Raw genomic sequence first — 24,439 nt, 5'->3', positions numbered from 1 at the left:
GTTTCCCAATTTCCCAACACGCACCATGCTAAGCCAATGAAAGAAGCACAGAAATAAGCTGGTACATTCAACAATAGGGGTATTTATTTACAATGGGGGGAAGGGAACACACAAAGAGCAGCGTAATCCGAATAAGAAATGTAAATAATGTACAACAAGAAAAAGAAGGCACTTACACTATTCCACTTGAAGATAGGGCCCAGGGACACACACACGCACACACAAATACCCAGAAAATGGACCTCATTGGGTCTTCAATCAGTAGAGCCGGGTCGGGATACCTGTCCCACCTCGTGCGGTCACACCGACCCGAACCTCCACGGTGGGTCTCGAACCCACGACCTTGGCGTTGCCAGCACCAAGACTGCAGACCGCTATCGCCACGATCTCCGTCTCTCCACAACGCACTCTTGTCGACAACCACTCACTGGTTTGGATTGTGACAAACGCCATGATCGCTCGAACTCCGTCCTCTCCCGAACGCTGGTCCAGACCACCACACTCTTTCTTCAGGAGGGAGGGGCTTCTTCTCCTGGCCACTCGCCTCCTCATTGGTCAGACCCATCGCACGATTCCCTGGCTGTCTTCCATTGGACGGGCCCACGGTAGGCAGGGCAACTCCCACCCTTCTGGCTGGAGTCCGATCGGAGGCGTTTGTAGCTCCGCCTACCACCTCACCTCCGGCCACGTGCATAATGGCGATGGTGCTGAGTGGGAGATGGGGCGGGTGAGATGCTCGCTCCTTGCCGATTGGCCAAATAGGGACGCCATGCTCATGTTGAACTCCGCCCACGCACGCGCTCGCTAGCGAGCATGCGAAGAATGCTGTGAGCAGAGTGTCAGGATGGAGCAAAGGTGTTCTTGTAGTTGTAAGTGATGTAAAAAAAAAACAAAAAAACCCTGACTATCAAAATAACTCTGCAGCGCACGAACATTTAATTCCCATTAAACATAGGACGGGACCCGACCTAGAAACACATACCGATATAACTGATCTATAAGGACTCTGGTTGTTGTGTGCTCATGGCTTCCAGATTCGCAACACTACCCCCTCCCCTTTTTGCAGACTCGTCCCGAGTCATTAAATTTGCGTGTGACCAGCATGTGGAAGTTTTCCCTGAATACATTTTACCTACGGATCCCTGAGTGCGACATTATTTTTATACATGTACCAAAAATAAAGAATCAGGTGTGCTGCGTAACTACCAGACTCACACAGACGACTTAACTAAAATTGCCGGCGCTAAGAGAGACAACAGGTGGGTTAAACTTATTTACAATCTTAACTAATATTTACACCAACCATGGCCCAGGACCTGTCATCTGTGGGGAAAAAGTCACAACCAAAGTCATTGGTGCAGGAATGAACTCAAAAAAATGGATGCATGTGCTGCACAATGCAGTCCCCATAGTGTGGCTGCATGCAGGGCAGTCCTTGCAAAACACCTGACAATGGATGGTCCTGGCGCAAATGGTTGGATGGTGACACAGGGGCGATGCAATTAAGGATGGCAGGCATGGGGTCATGACAAAGGCAAGCAAATGAGACATGGCAAGGCAGATGCGGACCAGCAGCTGTAGCACAACAGGCCAGCATATGAAGCTGGCCAGCCTCTGGTCTCATTCCGTGAGGTTTGTGGAGGGAGTGCGGTGGTGCCAGCCGCTCTGGCAACGGGCTTGGACATAACCTACGGTCTCACCCCAATCTATCGCCTTTGCCTGTCTTTGTCCATACCCACTCCCTTAATTTGCAACAACAAAACAACAAAATTTAGCCCCTTTTTTTAATTTTTTTTTCTTTTACTTTCGTCTCCCTAACCCCCTTTCTGTCTTTGTCCGGCTAACCTATCCTGTTAACCTAACCTACTCCCAACCCCTAAAATCCTTTTTGGAGGGGATTAAAGGAGAGACTAGTGTCCTGTCTCGAGGCCAAACGAAGCCTCAGAATAGCCTCCCACATAATTCAGCCATCTTACCAAGGCAGGTCCAGCGGCCTACAGAGATCAAAGGGATGGATGGTGCGAAGGGGTACATTTCCTAACTATCCTAGCATTTATTAACTTTGAACTACCCCGGGGCTTTTCAAAACGCCTGTCACTTTATAGTTGGGTAAATCTACAACAAAAAATAGCCTTACCCCCAAAAAATTGATACAAAAGGTTTTTTAACGGTTTTGGGTAGGGTTTGACCTCCAAAATAACATACTAAAAATCTACTCAAATCCACCTACCGGAAAGGGCCTATTTTCAAGATGGCGTCCAAAATGGCCGCCATGGGCTTAAATTGCCAGAGAATGGGCACTAGTTGGCCTATATTTGTGATTTTTGTGTCAATTCCTATGTTTCGGAGGTCAACAAATCTATTGAAATCATTTTCAAAGTTGATCAGTGATGGGAAAGCCTTAAATCCAAGATGGCGTAATAAGTTCTGGGTGGGTCTAAGCCCTGATCTTGTCATCGAACAGACCTTGATGAGATCCCTGAAGAGCACTGGTGGCCTAACACGCGGAAGTGGGATGGGTGAAGAACAACGGTCTCTATGGACAATGTCAATGCCGGTCACGTCGGAATATAACAGTGTGATGCAGGAATTCACTGATCTTTTGTATACGACTAGTGAACAACACAAGGAATCTCGTGGCGCAAGGATGGAAAGAGATGCTTCTGACCTAGCCAAAATCAGTTCAAAACTCAGTGAATGCTCTCCGTTTTCTCCAGATCCCTCACTAAGAAATGTTGTGACTGGAGTGGTGGCCGCGTCGGATGTAAATGTCCACGAGCATAAGTCTGTTGGAGAGAAGATTATGGAAAGTATGGTCAATAAACCCGCTTTCACATCTTCCTTCAAACGAAAAGACAGAGCCAAAACACTTGAAGATGTATCTTCAGTCAAACTTGGTCCAGACAGAGCAATTGACCCTGCTCTACTCTTTCAAAGATTTCTTGTTGTGTCAAAAACAGGAGACATTTCGTTGGAAGATGTCATGGGCTATGAGCTGAGCCCATTTCCCCCTGCCCTGTTTGAGGGTATAGGTATTTTCAGAAAGGCTGACAAACCTCAATTAGTTCAAGCTATCAGAGACCATTCTGCCAAAGTGTCAAATGATACCGTGTCTGACTCTGTTCCCCAAACTGAGCACTATGTTCTTGATGGTGGCTCCTTGCTGCATCATTTGTCATGGACAGCCGGGGACAGTTTCAATGTGATAGCCAAGTCGTATGCTGACTTCACTATTTGTCACTATGGAAAAGCAACATTCGTTTTTGATGGTTATGATGATGGACCATCTATTAAGGACAATACACACAAGCGCCGTGGCCATATTGTTCATCCCGAAGTCAGCTTCACACCTGGAACAGAATTCTCTGGCAAAAAGGATGAGTTCCTGTCCAGGAGCTCTAACAAGCAACAGCTCATCAACCTCATCAGTGAGGAAATGAAGAAAATTGGCTTGAACGTAATTCATGCACCAGGGGATGCCGATTTAGACATAGTAAAAGCGGCAGTGACATCGTCATACCAACAATCAACTACCCTGATTGGAGAAGATACAGATCTGTTGGTGCTATTATTGCATTACGCTAGCGTCGACAGCAAAGAACTGTATTTTCGTTCTGACAATTCATCCAGGAACTGGAAGGTGCACAATATCAACCAGCTGAAAGTATCATTGGGTGAAGAGCTATGCCCACATCTTCTCTTCCTTCATGCCTTCACTGGGTGTGACTCGACATCTCGAGTATTTGGAATTGGAAAAAAAGTCAGCATTTCAGAAACTGGCAAAGGGGGATTCAGAAATCAAGACGTGTGCAAACACCTTCCTTGTCCCCAACCAAACAAGAGACATGGTCGTGGAAAACGGCAACAATGCCATGAAAGTATTATTTGGAGGACATCCCTGTGATTCCCTCGCCAAGTTGCGATATAATGACTTTGTGAAGAAACTGGCTTCAGCTAAGTCGTTTATCACCCCAGAACGTCTGCCGCCAACAGCGTCTTCAACAAGGTTTCACTCTCTGAGAGTATACTATCAGATTATGGTCTGGATGGGGAGGAACGGAAACTTGAAGGCAACAGACTGGGGTTGGAAACTGGAGGACAATAAACTAGTTCCAGTCATGTCAGACAAGGACGCTGCTTCAGAAAAGTTGTTGAAGATGATCCGATGCAACTGCACAACTGGCTGTAGAACAAGTCGCTGTAGCTGTAGGGGATACGGTCTGCCATGCCACAGCGTCTGCGGACCCTGTCAACTTGATACCTGCGAAAATCCTTTCAACAAGACAGTATCGGAGGATGAAGAGGAAGCATAGTTTATCTATGGTAAATGCTACTTCAATGAACGAACTTTCGTTGATGTTTTCGATTTACCCTAACTTGAAGGCATTTTAATTGAAAGTACGTTCTAGAGGAAATGGTGATCATTGTGAGAGCCGATTAATTTATTACTTTCTAAATTACCAAAGCATATTTTTATTTATGTTATGCACAAGATGGTCAATTAATTCTGATCACTACACACGGGACAACTTTTCAGGTAGACACTATTTTAAGGATTGGGCATGACCTCCAAAACATAGGAATAAACACAAACACTACAAATGTAGTCCATTTATTGCCTGTTTTAAAACAAGTACACGCCCATGGTGGCCATTTGGGGGGGGGGGGGCATTTTGGACGCCATCTTGGATTTAAGGCCTTACCATCACTAGTCAACTCTGAAAATGATATCAGGTGATTTGTGACCTCCAAAACATAGAAATCGACACATACATCACACAAGCACAGCATTTATTGACAATTTAGTAGCAAATTTATGCCCATGGCGGCCATTTTGGACGCCATCTTGAATTTAAGGCTTTTCCATCACTGATCAACTTTGAAAATGATATCAGTGGATTTGTTAACCGCCAACACATAGAAATCGACACATATATCACACATGCACGGTATTTATTGACAATTTAGTAGCAATTTTATGCCCATGGCGGCCATTTTGGGGGCCATTTTGGATTTAAGGTTTTTCCCATCACTGATCAACTTTGGAAATGGTTTCATTGGATTTGTTGACCTCCAAAACATAGCAATTGACACAAAAACCACAAATGTAGGCCAGCTATTGCACATTCTATGGAAATTTAAGCCCACGGCGGCCATTTTGGACGCCATCTTGAAAATAGGCCCTTTCCGGTAGGTGGATTTGAGTAGATTTTTAGTATGTTATGTTGGAGGTCAAAACCTACCCAAAATCGTTGAAAAACCTTTTGTATCTATTTTTTTGGGGTCAAACCACAAATTTACTCTACTATTAAACAATTGGTTCGAGAAACCATGATTCCCCTCGCCTACGTTGGTGTCCATTATTAACTTGTGCCCTGCCCATAAATTTTCTTCTGTGCCCTTGCACAATTTCATGGCTGGGCAGCGTGGCTCACTTGGCAGGGATTTCCCTCCTGCCGGACTCTAACTACGGCACCCCCGAGCCCTGAGGCTGTTTCCGAGCCTACCTGTTCCCTATGAACGCGGGGGGTTGCCTTCCTGGCATTGCCCCCCTCCGATGCCCACGTGGCATTTTGGCGCTACGGGTCCCGTTCCGCGGGTCGCCCGTACCCACGAGACTATCCTGGTCCCTTGGACCCTTGGCCTACTTTGGCCGACTTCTCCGTGCCAGGGGTGCCCTCTACTCGATACTCACCTTTCAACAGCCACGCTCCCAGCCGGTCCATGGACTCCTGCCCCACTCCAAATGGGTTTCGTGCCTTCATACACCACCAACAACAGAACGACCACCTTTTGGTAAATTTGACTAACCCCCTAACTAACATTACACTGACCCGGGGTCACTTGGATGGGGTTCACTCCTCCTCCCACTCATTCATTCGCACCATGCATTCTACATTCACTCCACTCACACACTCGGGCCCGCTGTCCCACAATCACTCATTGAGCATATTTTTCACTTTTCAATTACACCAACACTCTACCTATGTTCCCCTAACTATCTCGTGCTCCCTCGTCGTCCCTTACACTAACGCATGTCCCATTTAATCAACGTAGCTAAGCTACGGCCCCACTACACATTCCATATCTGTCCGTGTCTCCCAAAAATCCATTTCCCATTCTAAATCTAAACATTCTTCCCCAATAACTTGTCCATGGGCCCCATGGAGGACAGCTCATGCCCCCATGAGGCCGGTATATCTAAGCTAAACCCATCCTGCTAATGCTCCTATGCCCGTGCAGGATGTCCACCACATCCCTGCCGGGCTGTGTACTTGGAGCGAGGCATTTTTTTTTTTTTGCACCACCAAGGCGGCGGTCTACGAGTCGCTCGTCCATCCCTTCCATCGGGCGATATGTGCAGCCATGACGTCACCCTGCCAATCGCACCAAGCGCTCGCTTTTGAGGCATCCCCCATGCGAGCCGACGTGTACTGCTCGTACGTAACTCGCGCTGCGAGGTCCCCGCCGATGACATCACTTGCACACCGAACCTGCGTGGATTCCTGTGCAGGCCAGCACGAGCGCATCGTCCCGGGGGCTCGCTCCGCGAGTTCTGTGAACGGAACACGCTGCGCGCAGCACGTAATGCCTCACACACGTGCTCGCATGGGGACCCCTGTTTGCCGAATTCAAACAACACTCACCACCGTTTTAGTCGTCCACGAGGCGGTCTCTTCCACAACGCGGGACGTTCACGTGCCGGCTTCCCTCCACGTAGACGCGCGCGCGAGGGCCGTTCGCAAAATGCCGAATGGACCTCGTACGCGGCGTCTCGTGGGACCGGCACGGTTACCAAATTAACTATTTGCGGCCTATTCAGCTCGCCACTCTTGTCTCCCGTCTGGGTCGGTCCACGTACCAATTCCTCGCATGCCATTTTACTCACACCATACTCACCTTCTGGCACATATTTCAGCACACACTCCAGGACAATCACATCGGGGATTCGTGTTAACCCAAGGGGTCCCGGGATCTCTACCCCACCCCCCCAAACTCTGCACGGACCCGTTCACATCACTCACCCGCTCAACCTCGCGTGGCCCAACCGGACCCACCTGGTCGCGATCTGCTTCGAGAGAGCCTACCATCTCCCCCTGTTCCTGAGGGAGGTGAACCTGATGCTCAAACTGGGTCACGAGACATTCCACGAGTTCAACCCCAGTGTCGCTCCCTATCTCTACCTGTATGTGCCTGTCTTTCGTTTCATTTAATTCATTCCCCTCTTTTGCTTCCTGCGTCTCCAATTCCTCGTTTATATTTTCCGTTTCTTCCTGGCTTTCCTGCGTCTCTTTTATTTCCTGCGTCTCCGTCACTTCCTTTAATTTTTCCGTCGTTCCCTCATGTCTCACCCTACACGTTTCCTCAATTATTGTCGTGGCGTCGCTCGTCCCCTCGACCTTACCCGTCTCCATTGCGGGCATGACACAATTTGCACTCCCTCTGGTCGGTTCGGTCGCTCCGCCACGTGGTGCCACCATTATGCCCTTCATCCTGTCCAAGTTCGCCCTCATTGCCTCTTGCCCCGCCTGGAGACTCAAGCCCATGCTCTGCATTTCCCCTCGCTGTGTTCGGATATCACCCCTTAGTCGGTTTTCCATGCTTTCCATACGGCACGCATTTGCATCCATTTTGTCATCCTTTTTCCGCATCAACGCCTCCAACATCTGTCTCATGTCAAACGACCCCGACGAAGCCGATCTGCCAGGATCAGTCGCGGTTTCGCTGGAGGAAATTTTATGGAGGGGGCGCTCTTGCGCCGCCGCTCTCACCAGGCACATTACGACCTCTGGGTCCGGTTGTGGGGGATGGTCAACCTGCATGGGGGTTTCCTGGACCATAGATTCCTCCGACACTACATTACTACCCACCTGCCCCAGCTCATCTTGGCTCGCCATGTTGCGTGTTGAGAATAAAATTTCAAAATTCTCGTAATTTGTGGGAACTGGGGGGGGGGGGGTTTCTCCGTCTACCCCTGATCCGAATCCCGTGAATTTCGTGGAGGCGGAGGGGTTCGAAACCCGCTCTTGACACCAATTTGTTGTGGGGCTGGGTGTTGGCGGCGAGCACGACCGCAAGGTGGTGCAGTAGAGTCGGCTCCATCGAACACCCGGAATCAATATCGTGCTTCTCGGAGAACTCCGAAAGGCACGGGTCCCTTACAGGACCATGCATCACCAATAATTCGGCCACGTGGAATAGGGTTAATTTCCAACTTCAATATACCCAAGTATCCACGCAGCAAAGCTACCGGGGAATTCACACCTTCGGCAGGCCTCGAGCGGAACGAGCCGTTACCGTGCTCGAACCGTACATAACCTGAGCGGATGGTTACCAAGACCTCTCGGTCCAAATGCACAATTTACCGTTTTACAATTTCCCAACACGCACCGTGCTAAGCCAATGAAATAACTACAGAAACAAGCTGGAACATTCAACAATGGGGGTATTTATTTACAATGGGGGGGGGAGGGAACACAAAAAGAGCAGAGTTATCCAAATAAGCAATGTAAATAATGTACAACAAGCAAAAGAAAGCACTTACATGATTCTACTTGAGGACAGGGCCCAGGGACACACACACGGACACACAAATACCCAGAAAATGGACCTCAGTGGGTCTTCAATCAGTAGAGCCGGGCCGGGGTACCTGTCTCACCTCGTGCGGTCACACCGACCCGAACCTCCATGGTGGGTCTCCAACCCACGACCCTGGCGTTGCCAGCAACAAGACTGCAGACCGCTATCGCCACGATCTCCATCTCTCCACAACGCACTCTTGTCGACAACCATTCACTGGCTTTGGATGCCAGGTTGGAAATGTCTCACACACGATGACCGGTTGCTTGACAAACGCCACGATCTCTCGAACTCCGTCCTCTCCCGAACGCTGGTCCAGACCACCGCACTCTTTCTTCAAGAGGGATGGGCTTCTTCTCTTGGCTACTCGCCTCCTCATTGGTCGGACCCATCGCGCGATTCCCTGGCCGTCTTCCATTGGACGGGCCCATGGTAGGCAGGGCAACTCCCACCCTTCTGGGTGGAGTCCGATCGGAGGCGTTTGTAGCTCCGCCTACCTCCTCACCTCCAGCCACGTGTGTAATGGCGATGGTGCTGATTGGGAGATGGGGCGGATGAGACGCCCGCTCCTTGTCGATTGGCCAAAGAGGGACGCCATGCTCACGTTAAACTTCGCCCACGCATGCGCTCACCGGCGAGCACGCGAAGAATGCTGTGAGCAGAGTGTCAGGATGGGGCGAAGGTGTTGTACTTGTAAGTGATGTAAAAAAAAAAAAACCCTACCAAAATAACTCCGCAGCGCACGAACATTTAATTCCCATGAAACATAGGACGGGACCCTACCGAGAAACACATACTTATCGATATAACTGATCTATAAGGACTCTGGCTGTTGTGTGCTCATGGCTTCCAGATTCACAACACTATTAAGGTTTATTTTTTTTCGAAAAGCAGGCTCAAATTTCCAATTTTTTTTTTACTAATACTTCCTATGTTTACATATAATAAACAGAAAACATTTCGTTCATGGGATATGATTTTTTTTCGAGAACTGATTCTCCATATGATATTGGATGGATGTATTTGATACTGTATCATTTCAATCAAAAACAAATTCAGCCTGATTATTATTAAAAAAAAATACAACGATCTCATCATCGAATTTACGATTTTAAATTGACATATTAATTTTATCGAAGGTGGTATTTTGCATTACAAATTGGAAACTCATCAGATTCCAGGGAACATTTTATAAACATTCAAAACTCGTGGAATAAAGATCCAATTAGAAGAATGAAATAGTGAAAAAAATAAAATAAAATCACATTTGATTATCTGCTGAAGGTACGTGTGGTAAAGGAGCACTCCTCGAGTTTTAAACCGATGCGGTTTTGTTCCACTTTGATTGTCAAACATTTAATTAATCCTTCCAGATCGACCAGTTCGCTGGAGAATTGCTATGCTTTCTTGTTTGAAGGAAAGCTTTAGTTCTGTTAACCCTAATTCTTGTTGATAGATATTGTTTCTTACGAAGACCGTGGGTGATATCCCCTTTCTTTCTTCATTTTGTGAGGGAGGTCGGTGCGGACAGATATTCGCTCAGATACCAAGGTCTCGCCTTTGCCATGGCTGTTCAAAAGCATGAAGAACTCATTCACAGTCCAGAATCTGGGCGAAGCGAACAATTATTGGGTTGGGAATGTTTCTCGATGGTTCCCCGTCTCTCGATGAGCGGGTGTTTTCTGATAATTACACGTTGTTTCTCCTGGATGGCAAACGATGAGCATATATGAGGGGGATTTTGGCAGCAACCTCTTGAGGGATCTCAAGTAATTTTGCAAAAACCTTCACTGTAGTTTTGTACACGTTCTCATCAGATGAAGTAGTAATCCCGTACAATAACAGGTTTTGCTTCATCAGATGCACTGCCTGTTGGAGAAGCTTGTCTTCGAGATCTGCTCTTAGATCCAATGTCTCCTTTAATTTTTGGCAATTTTTCTTTCTCAAAGATAGTGAACCTTGCTGAGGTGTCTTCAATCGAATGCTCCAATACAGTGATCACATGCTTCGAATCAGCCAGATCGATCTTTATTTGAGCTACATGTGAGACAACATGGTCCAGCTTCCCGTTGAGTTCAAGTCAAAGATCAGCAAACATCTTCCACATTTCTTTCATGATGGACGAAAGCATCTCGTGGGTCACAAGTGTCCCAGAAATCTCTTCAACTACCGGTGGATGACCAGCAGCAGCTTCGGCACCAAATGGTTCCACAAACGTCGTACCTCCCACATTCGTCTCAATTCCAGCTGATAACATGAACAGCTTTCCTTGATTCCCAGGTTCCTTGGAAGATACCCAATTTATCTGGTTGTTGGGTTTTCTTTCCATCTTCTGGTTAAGGCTCAAAGTAGAAACTTCGGCAGTGTATGTTGCAACATAAATATATCAAAAGTGAGACTTGAACAAAGCCCAACACGCTGCACCGCGTTCACCAGAACGCCATGTTGAACACCGCTACACAAAGTAATCTCTGTAGAATAATTTTGATGGCACAGTATGAATCGTAATTAACACTCGACCACACATTTGCCTTCCCTTCCCCTCACCTCATGCTTACCTCCAATCAAATCCCTTGCCCCCTCCAACCCCATACAACTCTCTGGACATTTATAGGCATCACAGCTGAAATGCAATAAGCTCTAGAATCTCTTAACCTGAACCGATTTTCAAAATTTAAACTTCGGAATTGAACTGAGCAGCAGTTCAGTATGCTAAAAAAAAAAGTGCTCATTTGTCCAATTCACACATTATTTTATACTCCGGACGTCTCCGGTAATCTCCGCACAGTGTTTAGTATGACCCAGCCAGCTGTTCCTTATCAACCAATTTATTGGTGTGCTTGCTTGAGTGCTTAATAGTGGTGGGTAGAATCAATTTCAAACATGGAATCGAAAGAAATGAAGTAGTGAAACGGAATAGAAATTGATTCCGAGCAATTCCTACTTCATAGAAAGAAACGCTTTTTATTTTCGAGAATTTTTTTTTTCATTCCTGTTGGGCATGTTGCGGTTGCACGTGGCCTGGTAATGTATTAATTGAAAAGGAAGATGACCCTGGGGGCATCCCGTTTGCAATATAGCAGCAAATGCAAATCAATTGCAAACTTAGCACTCCCCAAGGGTGTGTTCCTTTTGAACGAATAGTAAGGCATTTGGAGTTGGCTGTTAAAGCGTGCTGATTGCTTTGCTGATGGATGGGTAGGCAATACCTCGACTGATAAAGTTTTTGACAACATGTCATTCAAAAGGTCCAGAAGTGCAGTTTGGAACTATTTCGGAAAGGTTAAAGAAGACAGTCCAAAAGTTGCATGCTCACTTTGTTCAATGGATATTGCTAATCACTGTAATACTCGTATGCCCAATATGATAAAACGTTTGAAAACCAAACACCAGAGAGAGTACCTATGAATGAAAGTTGAGAATGCAGATTCAAAGAAACCAAAGTCTACAACAGCAGCAAGTTCGCTTTCGCGATCGACGACTGAAAGCACTTTTGCTCTGGTAATGCCCCGGTATGCTGCCTTTCCTTCCCCTTCCCTCATGCTGCCTTCCCTTCCCCTCACACTGCCTCTCTCCTTCCCCCACCCTTCCTCACTCCCATACCTCTCCTCACTCTCCCTCCCTCCTCTCTCTTTCATCCTCCCCCTCCTCACTCTAACCCCTCTCTCTTTCCCCCACCCCTCTCTCTCCCCTCTTGACAAGTGGTATTTGCTGGTCTTATGTATGAAGAAGAAAGTTTGTTTGTTACTTGTGAAAAATCAGATTATTCAAGAACGTATATTCGTTGGTCACGTGCATTTTTCGGTCTTTTTGTTATTTGCAAAATTGAAGATTTGCAAGTATATTGGTCGGTTGACTTTGTTATTCTGTCTGGTTGTTGGTTACTGTACATGCAAAATCGAACATTTTTCAAGAAAATTGGTCGGTCGACTTTGTTATTCTGTTTGTTTGTTTGTTTGTTTGTAAGTCAACCGCCTACAGGTCACAATTCTAAACCGATCATCACGAAACTTTACCAAGTTGTTGAGGTAGTCACAACTGAGAAGCCAATTGATTTTGAGGTCAAAGGCAAAGGTCATCTTGAAGTCGAATTTCTAAAATCGTTATTTTCACCCAATTGACTTGAAAGTTGAACAGGATTTGCATATTGGGTCACTGAAGTGCAAGGCCAACCACTTTTGAGGTCAAAAGGTCAAAGTCAAGTTCAAGGTCAAATTTCTAAAATCATCAATTTTCATCTGATGGACTTGAAATTTGAACAGGAGTTGCATTTCAGATCACTTACTTCAACCACCAATTATTTTTAAGGTCAGCATCGGCTAAAAAGTCAACACAGGCCAAAGGTCAACAACATATGTTCAATTTCTAAAATCCTCAATTTTCATCTGATTGACAAACTTTGAACAGGATTTGTCTTTCAGTTCACTGAATTCAAGCACCAATTATTTGTATGGTCAAATTTGTTTCATGGATTTTGCAAGTGTCGTGCTCTGCATGACGTCTATCTTGTTTGTTTGTTTCTATGTCAATCGCCTCCAGGTCACATTTTAAAACGATCTTTACAAAACTTCACAAAATGTCAGAGTTGGTCATAAGCAAGAAGCCTATTGATGTTGAGGTCAAAAGATCAACATAGGCCAAAGGTCAACAACTTTGTCAAATTTCTACAATCATCAATTTTCATCCGATTGAGTTGAAATTTGAAGAGGATTTGCACTTCAGGTCAGTGTATTGAACCACCAATTATTTTTGAGGTCAACATCAGCCAACAAGTCAACATTGACGTAATTTCTAAAATTGTCAATTTTCATCTGATTGACTTGAAATTTGAAGAGGATTTGCATATCAGGTCACTGAATTCAACCACTCATTATTTAAGGTCAACATCGGCCAAAAGCCAACATATGCCAAAGCTCAAAAATGAAAATGGTCAGTGGAACTTGGAGAAGAGGGAGACCTAGATCACGATGGCTGGACAAAGTGAAGTCAGCAATGGGGATGCAAATCAATGACTTCAAGGAGGCAGTGAATGATCGGTGTAGCTGGAAGGTGCTGACTTGTATGGTCGCCAGGAGTTGGCCATGACTCGGTGGCACATGGTGAAGTTACTGGAAGAAACCATACATCCTGGATTTGTTGGGAGGGTCAGAAGCCTGAGGGAGCAAAACGAGCTAGAATAGAAAGAAGCAGTAAACAACAGGGAGGTCACAGACTTGCCTGTGATCTGAAAGATTCCAATATCTTGTGCTTGAGCCTCATCATGGGAGATTCCAATTCTATTGAAAGCTTTATATTCCCCATAATCCAGGAGGAAAAGATGTGATGCTGGGCACCAGCCCATTGGGGAGACCACTACTCAATTGAGCAATGGACAACAGCTTTATATACTGTGAGCAATTCTGATTTTTCAAGGAAAGATTTGAAATGACATTGGATGCTCAGTCTGCCACTGGCTTTGGAGGTCAGATATGCAACATGGTCAGCCCAGGAAAGGCCATGGCTGATTCTAATGCACAGAGGTTCAAGAGACTGAACCTCTTCCACCAACTGATCAAGGAAATGAGATAGAACGGTTCATTTGATAATCCTTACAGAGTGATAAGGTGACACTGTGATTTTCTGCGAATGAAGCACATAATCCATTTATCAAACCGGCATCAACAGAGTGTGATGCAGCTGCTGAATGCCTTTCATCAGAATGGGGTATGGTATGTTCTGATTGTGTTTCATTCTTGACATGTGTTTAGGTTATCCTCCATCTACATTCCTTCATTTGATTTAGAATAATCTTCAAACTTAAATATGTTTTGATGCAATACTGTATATTGAACTAAGGGAGAGATGTACGTATGTGCCTTGAAATTATATGGTTGCTTGGATTTTGTTCATGTCAAAGTGTGAAAAAGTGTAATTTATCTATCTGTCGATCTAACTATCTACCTGTAGGGTGTCCTTTAAATAGGTACTCATTTTTACTTCCGCCACCAAAGGTGAAGGAGGATACGTTTTTACCCCTTTTGTCCGTTTGTCTGGTTGTGTGCAGGATATCTCAAAAAGTTATGGACGGAACCGGATGAATTTTTTCAGTGTTCAATGTGTGAAAAGGATGAACTGATTAGATTTTGTTGAAGAACCAGATCCGGATCCGACGAGTAGAATTTTTTAAGTGATTCTTCACCATTGAGAGATAGGGTCAAAAATGATATTTATCACGATATCTCAAAAATATATTGGGCCAGATATATTCTCGTGGATCAGGCATTGTGTGGCAGATGTATGTACTCGACCGAGTGCCCTTCTAGTTTTTACCTGTGATGTGTCACACGTCCACAAAAGCTTTGTATCGTTGTTACAAGGATACAAGTAAATCTAACAGGTGGAGGCCATTCAGCCTATCATACCTGTGTGAACACCATACTAATTTATCCACACAAGATCCAAGGAAGAAAATGCAAAAAACAATTAATTAATTAATTTTTTATTGTCGTTCTTTATTTATTTTTTAACGTTTTTGTCGTTTTGTAGTTTTGTAAAAAAAAAAATCTTTCTCTTCTTCCCCTCAGGGAAGGGGGCATAGGCTTGGTTAAAAACATACAACATCAACTACACAACACCCCTTGAGAAGACCCCCACCAACAGCACTCTGTACACATGCACACAATCACCCATCAATGCTCAAACTACCTAAAAGTCCTGTGAGCATCCTTAAACCCTTCTATCTCCATAACTTCCAGGTATGTATCTAATTCTAATTTAAAAACTTATCTCCTGTTTCTGCTCCCGCTACCTTTCCAGGGAGGCCATTCCATGGATTAACTACTCTCTGAGTAAAAGTCCCCTGCCTTGCTCTCCAATCCTCCTGCACCTGTCCTGACTCCAGGGAACGATTGGAAATATCCGTTAACATCTCGCTTACCTGCTCAGCCACCTCCCTCAATACTCTCGGGTGCATATTATCTGGACCTGGAGCCTTATCTTCTCTTAGGTTACCTAGTTGTTCCTTTACTTTCTCCACTCCAACCTGGATCTTCTGTAAAAGCCCTTCTTCACCTCCTTGATAGATCCTCTCAGCTATTGGCAATTCTCCTGACTGTTCTTGTGTAACAGTTGAAGAAAAATACCTGTTTAATGAGCCTACCATCTCACCTTCATCACTAACCACTCTCATGGTGCTATTCCTCAATGGGCCCACACTGGTCCTAACCTGTTCTTTTTCCCCTGATATACTTGAAGAAAAGCTTTGCTATTATTTTTAATATTCTTAACCATGTCCTTCTCAAACTCTCTTTTGGCTTGCCAAGTTATTTTCTTAACTTGCCTCTGTTTACTTTCTTAACTTGCCCCTGTTGTTGTTGATGTTGTAGTTCCTGTTGGGGTTGATTTTTGAAATGTGCACCCATTGGTCAGACAGCTACCGGACCACACCCACATTTGTCGCTCGACTCCACCCACCATGGCACCCAGATGAAATAATATGGCCGCCATCTTGGTTGTCTGGTGAGCCTAAGATATCAGGCCTGTAGGCCTCTGCTGATTATACTTGGGTTTGTTGCATCAGATTTCAATTGGCGTTGCTTGTGTAGAGTGTTACGATGAAGGACTCCGAAATATCTAATCAATGTCGAATAAAAATTATCTGTTAGGTTTAATCAAGCCCACCAACATGCATGGTATGTGCCTCTCTAAAAAAAAGTAGCATGACGTAATTTTTTAGTGGCCCAATATTGGCATTAAACAATCCATGACCGTGTGACGAGTCAGCTCATTCTGATATAACAGTGGTGGAGGCTGACATGGATGAGAGGTGTCGACTTAATCTTTTAAGAGTGCATTAAATGTGCATTTCCCAATCAGCCTGTTACCGGATTTTGTCACAGGTTGTGACCACAGTGCAGTCATTCTTGTTATTTATTGAATACAAGAATACAAACTTCCCAGTTGAATATGAATCATTTCGAGTAACACTGATATTTTGTTTCGAACTCAACATGTCCAACTTCTCTTACAATACATGTCTGGAGATGTTGAACAGAACCTTTTTCACAGATAGCACTGGATATGCCCCAAACAGCATTCGTGGTGCAATCTTGTAGCTCATCTAAGGACTGTGGGTATATGGCAAAAACTCTGTCCTTGATGAAATCCCACAGAAAAAAAAAAAATCACAAGGAGTCAGGTCCAGGGATCTTGGGTGCCAATAAATGGGTCCACTATATCTGATCATTTTGTTGGGGAACATTGAATCAAGGAATTCATCAACAGCTCGTTCACGAAAAAAAAAAGAAAATGAATGTTAATTGAAAGAGAAGGTGGACATGTTGAGTACCAAACAAAACTTCAAAATTTACTCCAACTGTACTGTATAAGTTTCACCTGGAACACTATGTATGGTTGTTATACTTAATAAATAAAATGGGTACCTATTTAAGGGACACCCTGTTTATCTATATCTCTCCTTTTCTTTCTTCACTTCCATCTTCAGCTGTTTTTGTATTCTTAATGAATTATTTTGGAGAATCTTTCAGAATTGGGGTAAGTTACATTTTGAAGTTTTCTTCCATCTGTGCATTGTCCTGTTATTAAATCAAATCAATTTTATGTGAATGATGAAGTGACTGATGGTATTTTGTTTCAGCAAATGGGTGTCTTGTCATCTTCATACCCTGCACATCATGTGATGTCAAGCAATGTACAGACTGGTTATAAGCTCTGCAGTTTTAGAAAATTTTATCTTTTTGATGATTCCTCAAGGTAGAAACACTTGCTCTGGACTTAAGGTTTAAAAATTACGTTGCACAATATCAATATATATATATATATATATATATATATATATATATATATATATATATATATATATATATATATATATATATATATATATATATATATATATCTGTCTGTCTCTGTCTCTGTCTCTGTCTCTGTCTCTGTCTCTGTCTCTGTCTCTGTCTCTGTCTCTGTCTCTCTGCCAAAGGTTATGTCAGGTGTCCTGCATCTCACCACTATTCCTAATATTTTTCATTTATTCATCTCTTTGATAAGGCTATCCCCACCCTCACAGCGCTCTTGCTCTTCTGACATTTCCCACCATTAGGTTGATGAAAGAACCTGCCCAAAAGTGAAAAGGCCAAGCTCAATATCACAGGAAAACATTCAAAAACATTAACCCTCCACAGACCAAAGAAATCTCATTTGGCCTTGGCACAAAATTAAAGAAAAAAATTGGACCTTCACCTGGTAGCACCAATCACTGCATTATTTTCGCCAAAATTATTAATTCATATTTGTTGTGCCGATAAAATAGGTTTCATTGGCACGTACAGTGGAGGTTAACTGCTGAGAGTATGAAGCTTGATATAATTTATCTCTTTTGTTATTTATCCATTTTTAAAGTACGTTATTTAGTGATCGATGGAAGATATCTGCATTCTCAAAGTGTTTCTTGGTGACGCAGAATTAAAAACATATTTAATTGCTTTTTGGGGGTTTTTTTATGAACTGAAAAAAAAATAAATTATGATAACACATAATAGGGTGAGGGAATTGTTTATAGGGGTTCTGAGTCTTACAGCTAGGTTTTAAAAGTTATTTAATTATGGTTGGATTATTGCTGTTTTTGATTATGGTTGGATTATATGGTCCAATTATTGCTGCTTAAACGGAGTTCTGGCCAAATATTTTGGTGATTTATAAGAAATGAAACCCAACCCCTTCCCCCACTGACCTTTCTCAAAGCAAAGACCACTTTCTCACCCACCCTACTTTGCCATGTAAGGCCCAAAGCATTGCCTTTCCCTTCCCTCATATTCCTTCTCTTTCCTACAATTCCCTTCTTTACACCCCCATTGACACTCCATGATCTCTCTTTCTCCTATCATTGCCATTATCTTCCTGTTCTTCATTTTACTTTTCTTATTTAAGCACGCAGCCCCCACCCCCCCCCCAATGCCCACCCCTCCCATTCTTCACCCTGCATTCATGGCCCACACTCTTCAATGAGTCGGCATTTTGTGTGCAAAAAATAAGCCAATCCTAACTATGGAAACAACAATAATCAGAATAGAAAAAAAACAAAACAAGGAAAAATTTCATATCAGACAATGTTTCAGAAAATTGTTTCATGTTTCAAAATGTTTCAAAAGTATAATGCTTTGTACAGAGCATCAGTTTTGCCAAATAAGTTTCTTTGGCTAGGATTACAATCCTGGTTGGCTTTCCACTCTGGCAAAGGAAGTCAGGGCAGGAATTTGTCATTTCACCAGCATTCCAGCAATGCCTGGTGTTGGCTTTATGGTTAGGGTGGTGGGCTTGGCATCCTAAGGTCCTGAGTTCAAATCCCGCTCAGCTGTTGAACTAATACCAGGTGGGGTTAACTCGGCCTGTCATCCTTCCGAGGTTGGCAAAATGAGTGCCAGCATGCTGGTATACTGTGTTGGAGTGGCGACCCGCCCAGGATTGTACCCAATAGCCAAGGAGACAGCTTAAGCAGCACCAACGCTCTATACAGAGTTTGGCCCCAATCTCCTCTCCTCTTCACAAAGGACACTGTGGGATCCTTAATGTCCACAAACTAATGCTGGTAGAAGGGACACCTGTTTAACATCCATTCAAGGGACAGCACACACATTGACATTGATGAATCATCCTACTTGTGAAACACTACGATGGCACTTTATAAATGGGTTGAGATTCAAACCCAGGCTAGACAGTTTAGAGGTGAGTGTGCATACCTCTAAGCCATTCTGAGGTTTAGAGAATATGGTCTGTAGGTACAGAGAATAAGACAAAATAGGTGGAAGAAAGGTACACAGTAAAATCCAGCATTGATTTACAGGTAAGGAGAGAGAGGTTTGGATGGCAACAGAATCAACTCCGAACACTTATCTACCACGGCTCCCATCTCCCTCCCCTGACCCTGTTATCAGTCAGGAATAAACATAAATAACTACAACGGCACTAGGTCGAGCGCATGCCTCCGCCAGGCTGACCAGTTTACATTTGTCTCCAGATAGGCCGGATCTGCATCTGTACCTTACCCAAAATCTAACGCTCTGCACAGAGTATGGTCCCGATGGTTGGATGGATGGTTGGATGGTTGAAAATTTGATGACAAAAGCTCAAATGGTAAACCAGAGAACAAAAATGGAAGCGATTACAAAACCCGACTTTCTCGCGCGAACAAGGACAATTTGTACGTACTGTGACTTTGCCCTTTGACATTTTGACCCAACTAGCAAGTTCCCCATGCCTGCACGGGATTGTAAACGGGGTAGGGATGAAGATGGCAAAAATGAAAATGGCATTCCACAAAATAATTTTGAAGGATTTCTTCAGCTCAGTTTCTGCGAGACACTATAAAGATTTTTTAACATTCACATTTTATGTCATTGTTTGTTTAGGGTCAGATTTTTCATGTGGTATCTCAGTGGGACCTGACAGTCAATTCCGAAGACAGATTTGATTAGTCGTACAGGAAAATAAGTTTTTTGTTTTTTTTTTACACTCATTTTATTTGATGTGAAAACGTCACTTTTGATGTCATTTTCTGGGAAAATGTGGCATCATGGAGAATAATGTCAAGTATGGTTTTCATGTGCCTTCATTCACAGAATCTAATACAAAAACAAACAAACAAAAAAATCACTTTTTGCTCTGATGATTCATTGCAGAGTTATTGTTAGAAATGTGATTTTTCACCCTTTCATGACCTTGACATTTGATTTACATCATTGTTGGCTACAAATAACACTTTGGTTGACCCACACTACTAACCTACCAAGTTTGGTTAAAACGGTCCGGGCATCGCCGAGATATAACAATACATCACCCATGATGGTGTGCAAAGACAGATACATGCAGAGACAGACAAAGAGAGCTAGTGATTCGAATAGTACACTAACCCCCCTCAAGGGGGGCGGGGGAAGATCTGTCACCAAATGATTAGCACTTTGCGATAGAAAGGGCCCCCACGTGAGGTTTTACAGAGGGTCACTCACATACCTAGCGGAGGCTCTGCAAGCAAACACACACACACACACACACACACACACACACACACACACACACACACACACACACACACACACACACACACACACACACACACACACACACACGTACATGAAACTCTGTGTTCCACTGCATGGGCAGATGGGCTAAAGATACAACGCACATTCGAAAGATGAGAAATTCTAATTCAGGTAAACCACAGAATTTATAGCAATGCCCTCTACAAATGTAAATGTGGTTTCGCTGCAACCAGAGATTACATTCCGCTTCCAAATTCCTCATCATTATGTGACATACAGTCATCCTATTCACAATGGTTACGATGGATAATTAAATTGCATGATCTTACCTTGCCCGTCGACCTGCTTTGCCTTATGAAATAAATTCTAAAGAAATGGTTCAGTCACAACGGGTTGCTGGCAAGGTGATTGCATCTGAAGTAACTTTCTCATTTCTACAAAGCAAGGTTCATGGAAGAGCAAGGTTGAACTGACAGTGAGGTAGTGGGGCAATAATTGGACATAATCAGCAAGGGAATTAACAAACAAACAAAAAAATAATAGAGAGAGAGGGGAGGAAACAAATGAGCAAGGAAGTGGTTTGGGTTAGAATAGTTAATGGGGGTATTAAAGATCATGGATCAAGATGGGGGGGGAGGTGAGGAGGTGACAAGAGGTGGAGGTGCACTGCCTGAAGCCTGGAAGGAAGAGTTTGGTAAGAACAGCCTCTGGAAAGAGTTGAGGTGTGCAGTCAGCCGGGATTTTGCAAGTTTAACCAGAAGAGGTTTAATGGATGAACTCGTGTATCCTGTAGTTGTAGTGCAGGGTCTGATGACCCAGAGAGCAAAGGGAGCAATATTGGCAAAGATGAGGAAACAAAACAGAGAGACCACCAACCTGCCTGCAATGTGAGAGCGGAAAACCCGATGCGTCGGCCTCGCCACAGGAGATGCCAATAATGTTGAGCTTTAGATTTGACAGAATCCAGGAGAGGCAAATGTGATACCGGGGCACCTTTTAGTGGAGAGCAGTACTCCATGGATCTATGGACAAAGGCCTTGCAGACTGTGAGTAGCTCTGATGTTCCAAGAAAAGACAGACCTTTTTTTTGAAAAGGAAAGACTTTGGAGTTTTGCTAAGTGATCGACCCAGGAAAGGTCATGGTCGGTGGTGAGGCCAAGAAGTTTAAGAGACTGAACGTCGTCCAGTAGTTGACCAAGGAAATAGGTGAGTTCATTTAACTTTCATTCTGGGGTTAAAAGGGTGAGAGTGTGGGATTTTCCAAGATTAAAGGATATGTTCCATTTATCACACCAATGCCAAATTGTTTCCAGATCAGGAGAGAGTGATGTGCATCTGCTGTCTGCCCAGTAGTGGGATGGGGGTACTTTGTGACACATTGTGGAGTCATCTGTGAAAAGGAAGAGAAGGTTTTCCAGATCATCAAAGTGGTCGTTTCAGTTGATGTGGAACAAGATTGGGTCCAAGATAGTCTTGGGCAACTCCAGCCTCCACTGGGAGAGGTTCAATGACAACACAAAAAGATGCAATTCACGGTGGGACAGATTAATGAGAGTGTTGCTGTTCTCTCTGTTTACCAACTTAATGGTGGGGGTTTGCTGTCAAAGTTACCAAGGATGGACTCGTTTTCTTCGGGCTCAGATGACTATAAGACGATGTGCGGACAGTAACGACAACTTGACATCAGGGGACATCGCTCTTTTATTTGCATTTCGTTTGAACAGCACGTCTTTCTTGAAGAGGAACATTCTTGCATTGCATCCTGATTTTTTGGTACGGCCATGGGATCTCCTGTTTCAGTAGTAGTAGTAGATTGAATGCTTGAGGAATAGGAGGACAGAGCATTATCTCAGTGATAGGAATTGTCACAAGACTCGAAGATCCTTTGACTATGGGCGATATATCCCAGTTGTTTATTGGACCACCTGTGATGGGTGTGGAAGCAACACATGGGGGGAGACTGAGACTGATTGCAACTTCATTGACAAGATATAAGAGCACAAAAGAGCAGGAAGGCTGGATATGTATCAAAGGCTGGAAATATATCAAGAATACTCTGAACAAATAAAGAGACCCACTTTGAAAGCTATGGATACTTAATTGGCACATGCTGAGTTAATGGAGCAGACAATTGAGCTTTCAACACCACATATCCCCACTCATTTGACACGCAGGAGCTTCAAACGTGCACTGATTCATTCAACGTTGTGCCAAGGAAAATGTATTATTTAATTACAGCCCTTTGCCTTCATGTGGACTCTCAGCAACAGGAACATTGTGAGCAGATCAAGCGAAGGTACCCATTTCATATTTGCACTACCAGTAGGGTCATATATTCACTTCCTGTGACCACTCAGAGTGGAGGAAAGTTCGATGGTGGATTTTGATCCATTTTCTTTTTGATTCGTTGCATTTATCATCCTCAAACTACCACAAAATGTCCCATCAAACGTGTTTCTATGTCCACCGGTTCAAAATTTCGACCATATTCTACTTTTCACTCGTGCGTGCGGTGGCCATCTTGGATTCCCCCCCCCCTCTGGTGGAGTTTGCCCACATTTGCGCAAGGGACTTGGGGGAATTATGGTTTTTTCTAAGTTCTCTGAAGAATCAAAATCCACCATCAAACTTTCCTATGGTCTGAGTGGTCACAGGAAGTCAATATATGATCCTACCATGTTATATGCTGTATGCACACACACACACACACACACACACACACACACACACACACACACACACACACACACACACACACACACACACACACACACACACACACACACACACCCAAAGAGAGAGAAGCAACGGAAATCAGTCAGATCAGACCAATGGTATTGCTGGATGTGGATGGTAAGATAAGAGATTCCATTTTCACTGAGTGCAGCACACCAGAGTATTTAATAATACAACATATCACGGTCAATTCAGGACAGCACATGTTAGTGCAGCATAGTGATGGTTAAGAGGTTAATGTAGCATAACATATGTAGTAGCATAATGCAGCATGTTACATACGGCATGTTCTAGTTTAGTGTGTCATAAGAGTCAACACACACACACACACACACAATGGTACAACATCGTATCGAGCTTGATTGAGATCAGTGCAATATGTGGTCTAACATCCATATTTCCTTTTAACTGTGCAAACATCCCCTCGTACGTCAATGGGGGTACCTTGGTGTATAAATTTCAACGATGCAAGCTCTTCTTTACTACATTATAATTGTTATTTGGTTTGATAATTCCACCCACACATGTCTGACACCAAATGTAAGATGTAAGGCAATTATAAAGACGACATGAGGCCTCTCCAGCTGCACATTAGTCACTTGGTGCCGCCTCTTCCACCAATACCTCACACCTGGCGTACAATGCCTGCACAGTTCTGCATGAAGACCACCCAATGCGGGTAATGTCAGACTTGAGCTTTGCCTTCTGGGCAGCAATATGCTAGTTGGTGGTGCCTTAATGTTTGACGATGCATCTTCCCAAGCACAACCATTATTTTTCATGTCTTGCATTATAATTGCTTGCTTGTTGGCATCACCACCGCAGCGAGGGAATTTGCAGAGAACGCTATATTGTGTGCAGCACTTGGCTGCGAGTTTGCATTCTTACTAGGGGGAATGGTTGTGCTGTTGATGCAGTGCTCCCCTGTAGGCGAGAGCAGGAATTTGGAATTTGTTCATGGTACCGGCGATAGCTAACTTACTTTTTTTTTGCGAAGGACATCATGGGATCTTTAACGACCACCAACTAATTCTGGCAGACAGGACAACCAGTTTAACGTCCATCTGAGAGATGTCACACACATTGATGAA

General features: G+C 44.0%; 1 protein-coding gene across 9 annotated transcripts in view; it reads right to left on the bottom strand.

The window, feature by feature from the left end:
- Positions 1–24,439, bottom strand: part of LOC147031265 (neuroligin-3-like) — a 374,881-nt gene that overhangs the window by 232,034 nt on the left and 118,408 nt on the right. Inside the window, exon 1 of one of the 9 annotated variants that reach the window (XM_085860658.1) lies at positions 8,660–9,107. The exons of the other annotated variants lie outside the window; for them this stretch is intronic. Coding sequence (XP_085716784.1) covers positions 8,660–8,762 — 103 coding nt within the window. The 5' untranslated portion in view covers positions 8,763–9,107. Of the gene's footprint in view, positions 1–8,659; positions 9,108–24,439 lie in introns of those variants that run through there. 9 annotated transcript variants of the gene reach the window in all.

This window comes from Eptatretus burgeri, chromosome 2 (genome assembly GCF_056783735.1).
Source record: "Eptatretus burgeri isolate ZD-2024b chromosome 2, Ebu_testis_v1, whole genome shotgun sequence".
Lineage (NCBI taxonomy): Eukaryota > Metazoa > Chordata > Myxini > Myxiniformes > Myxinidae > Eptatretus > Eptatretus burgeri.
Note: the sequence above shows the minus strand (reverse complement) of the source record. Positions and strands in the feature narration are given on the sequence as shown.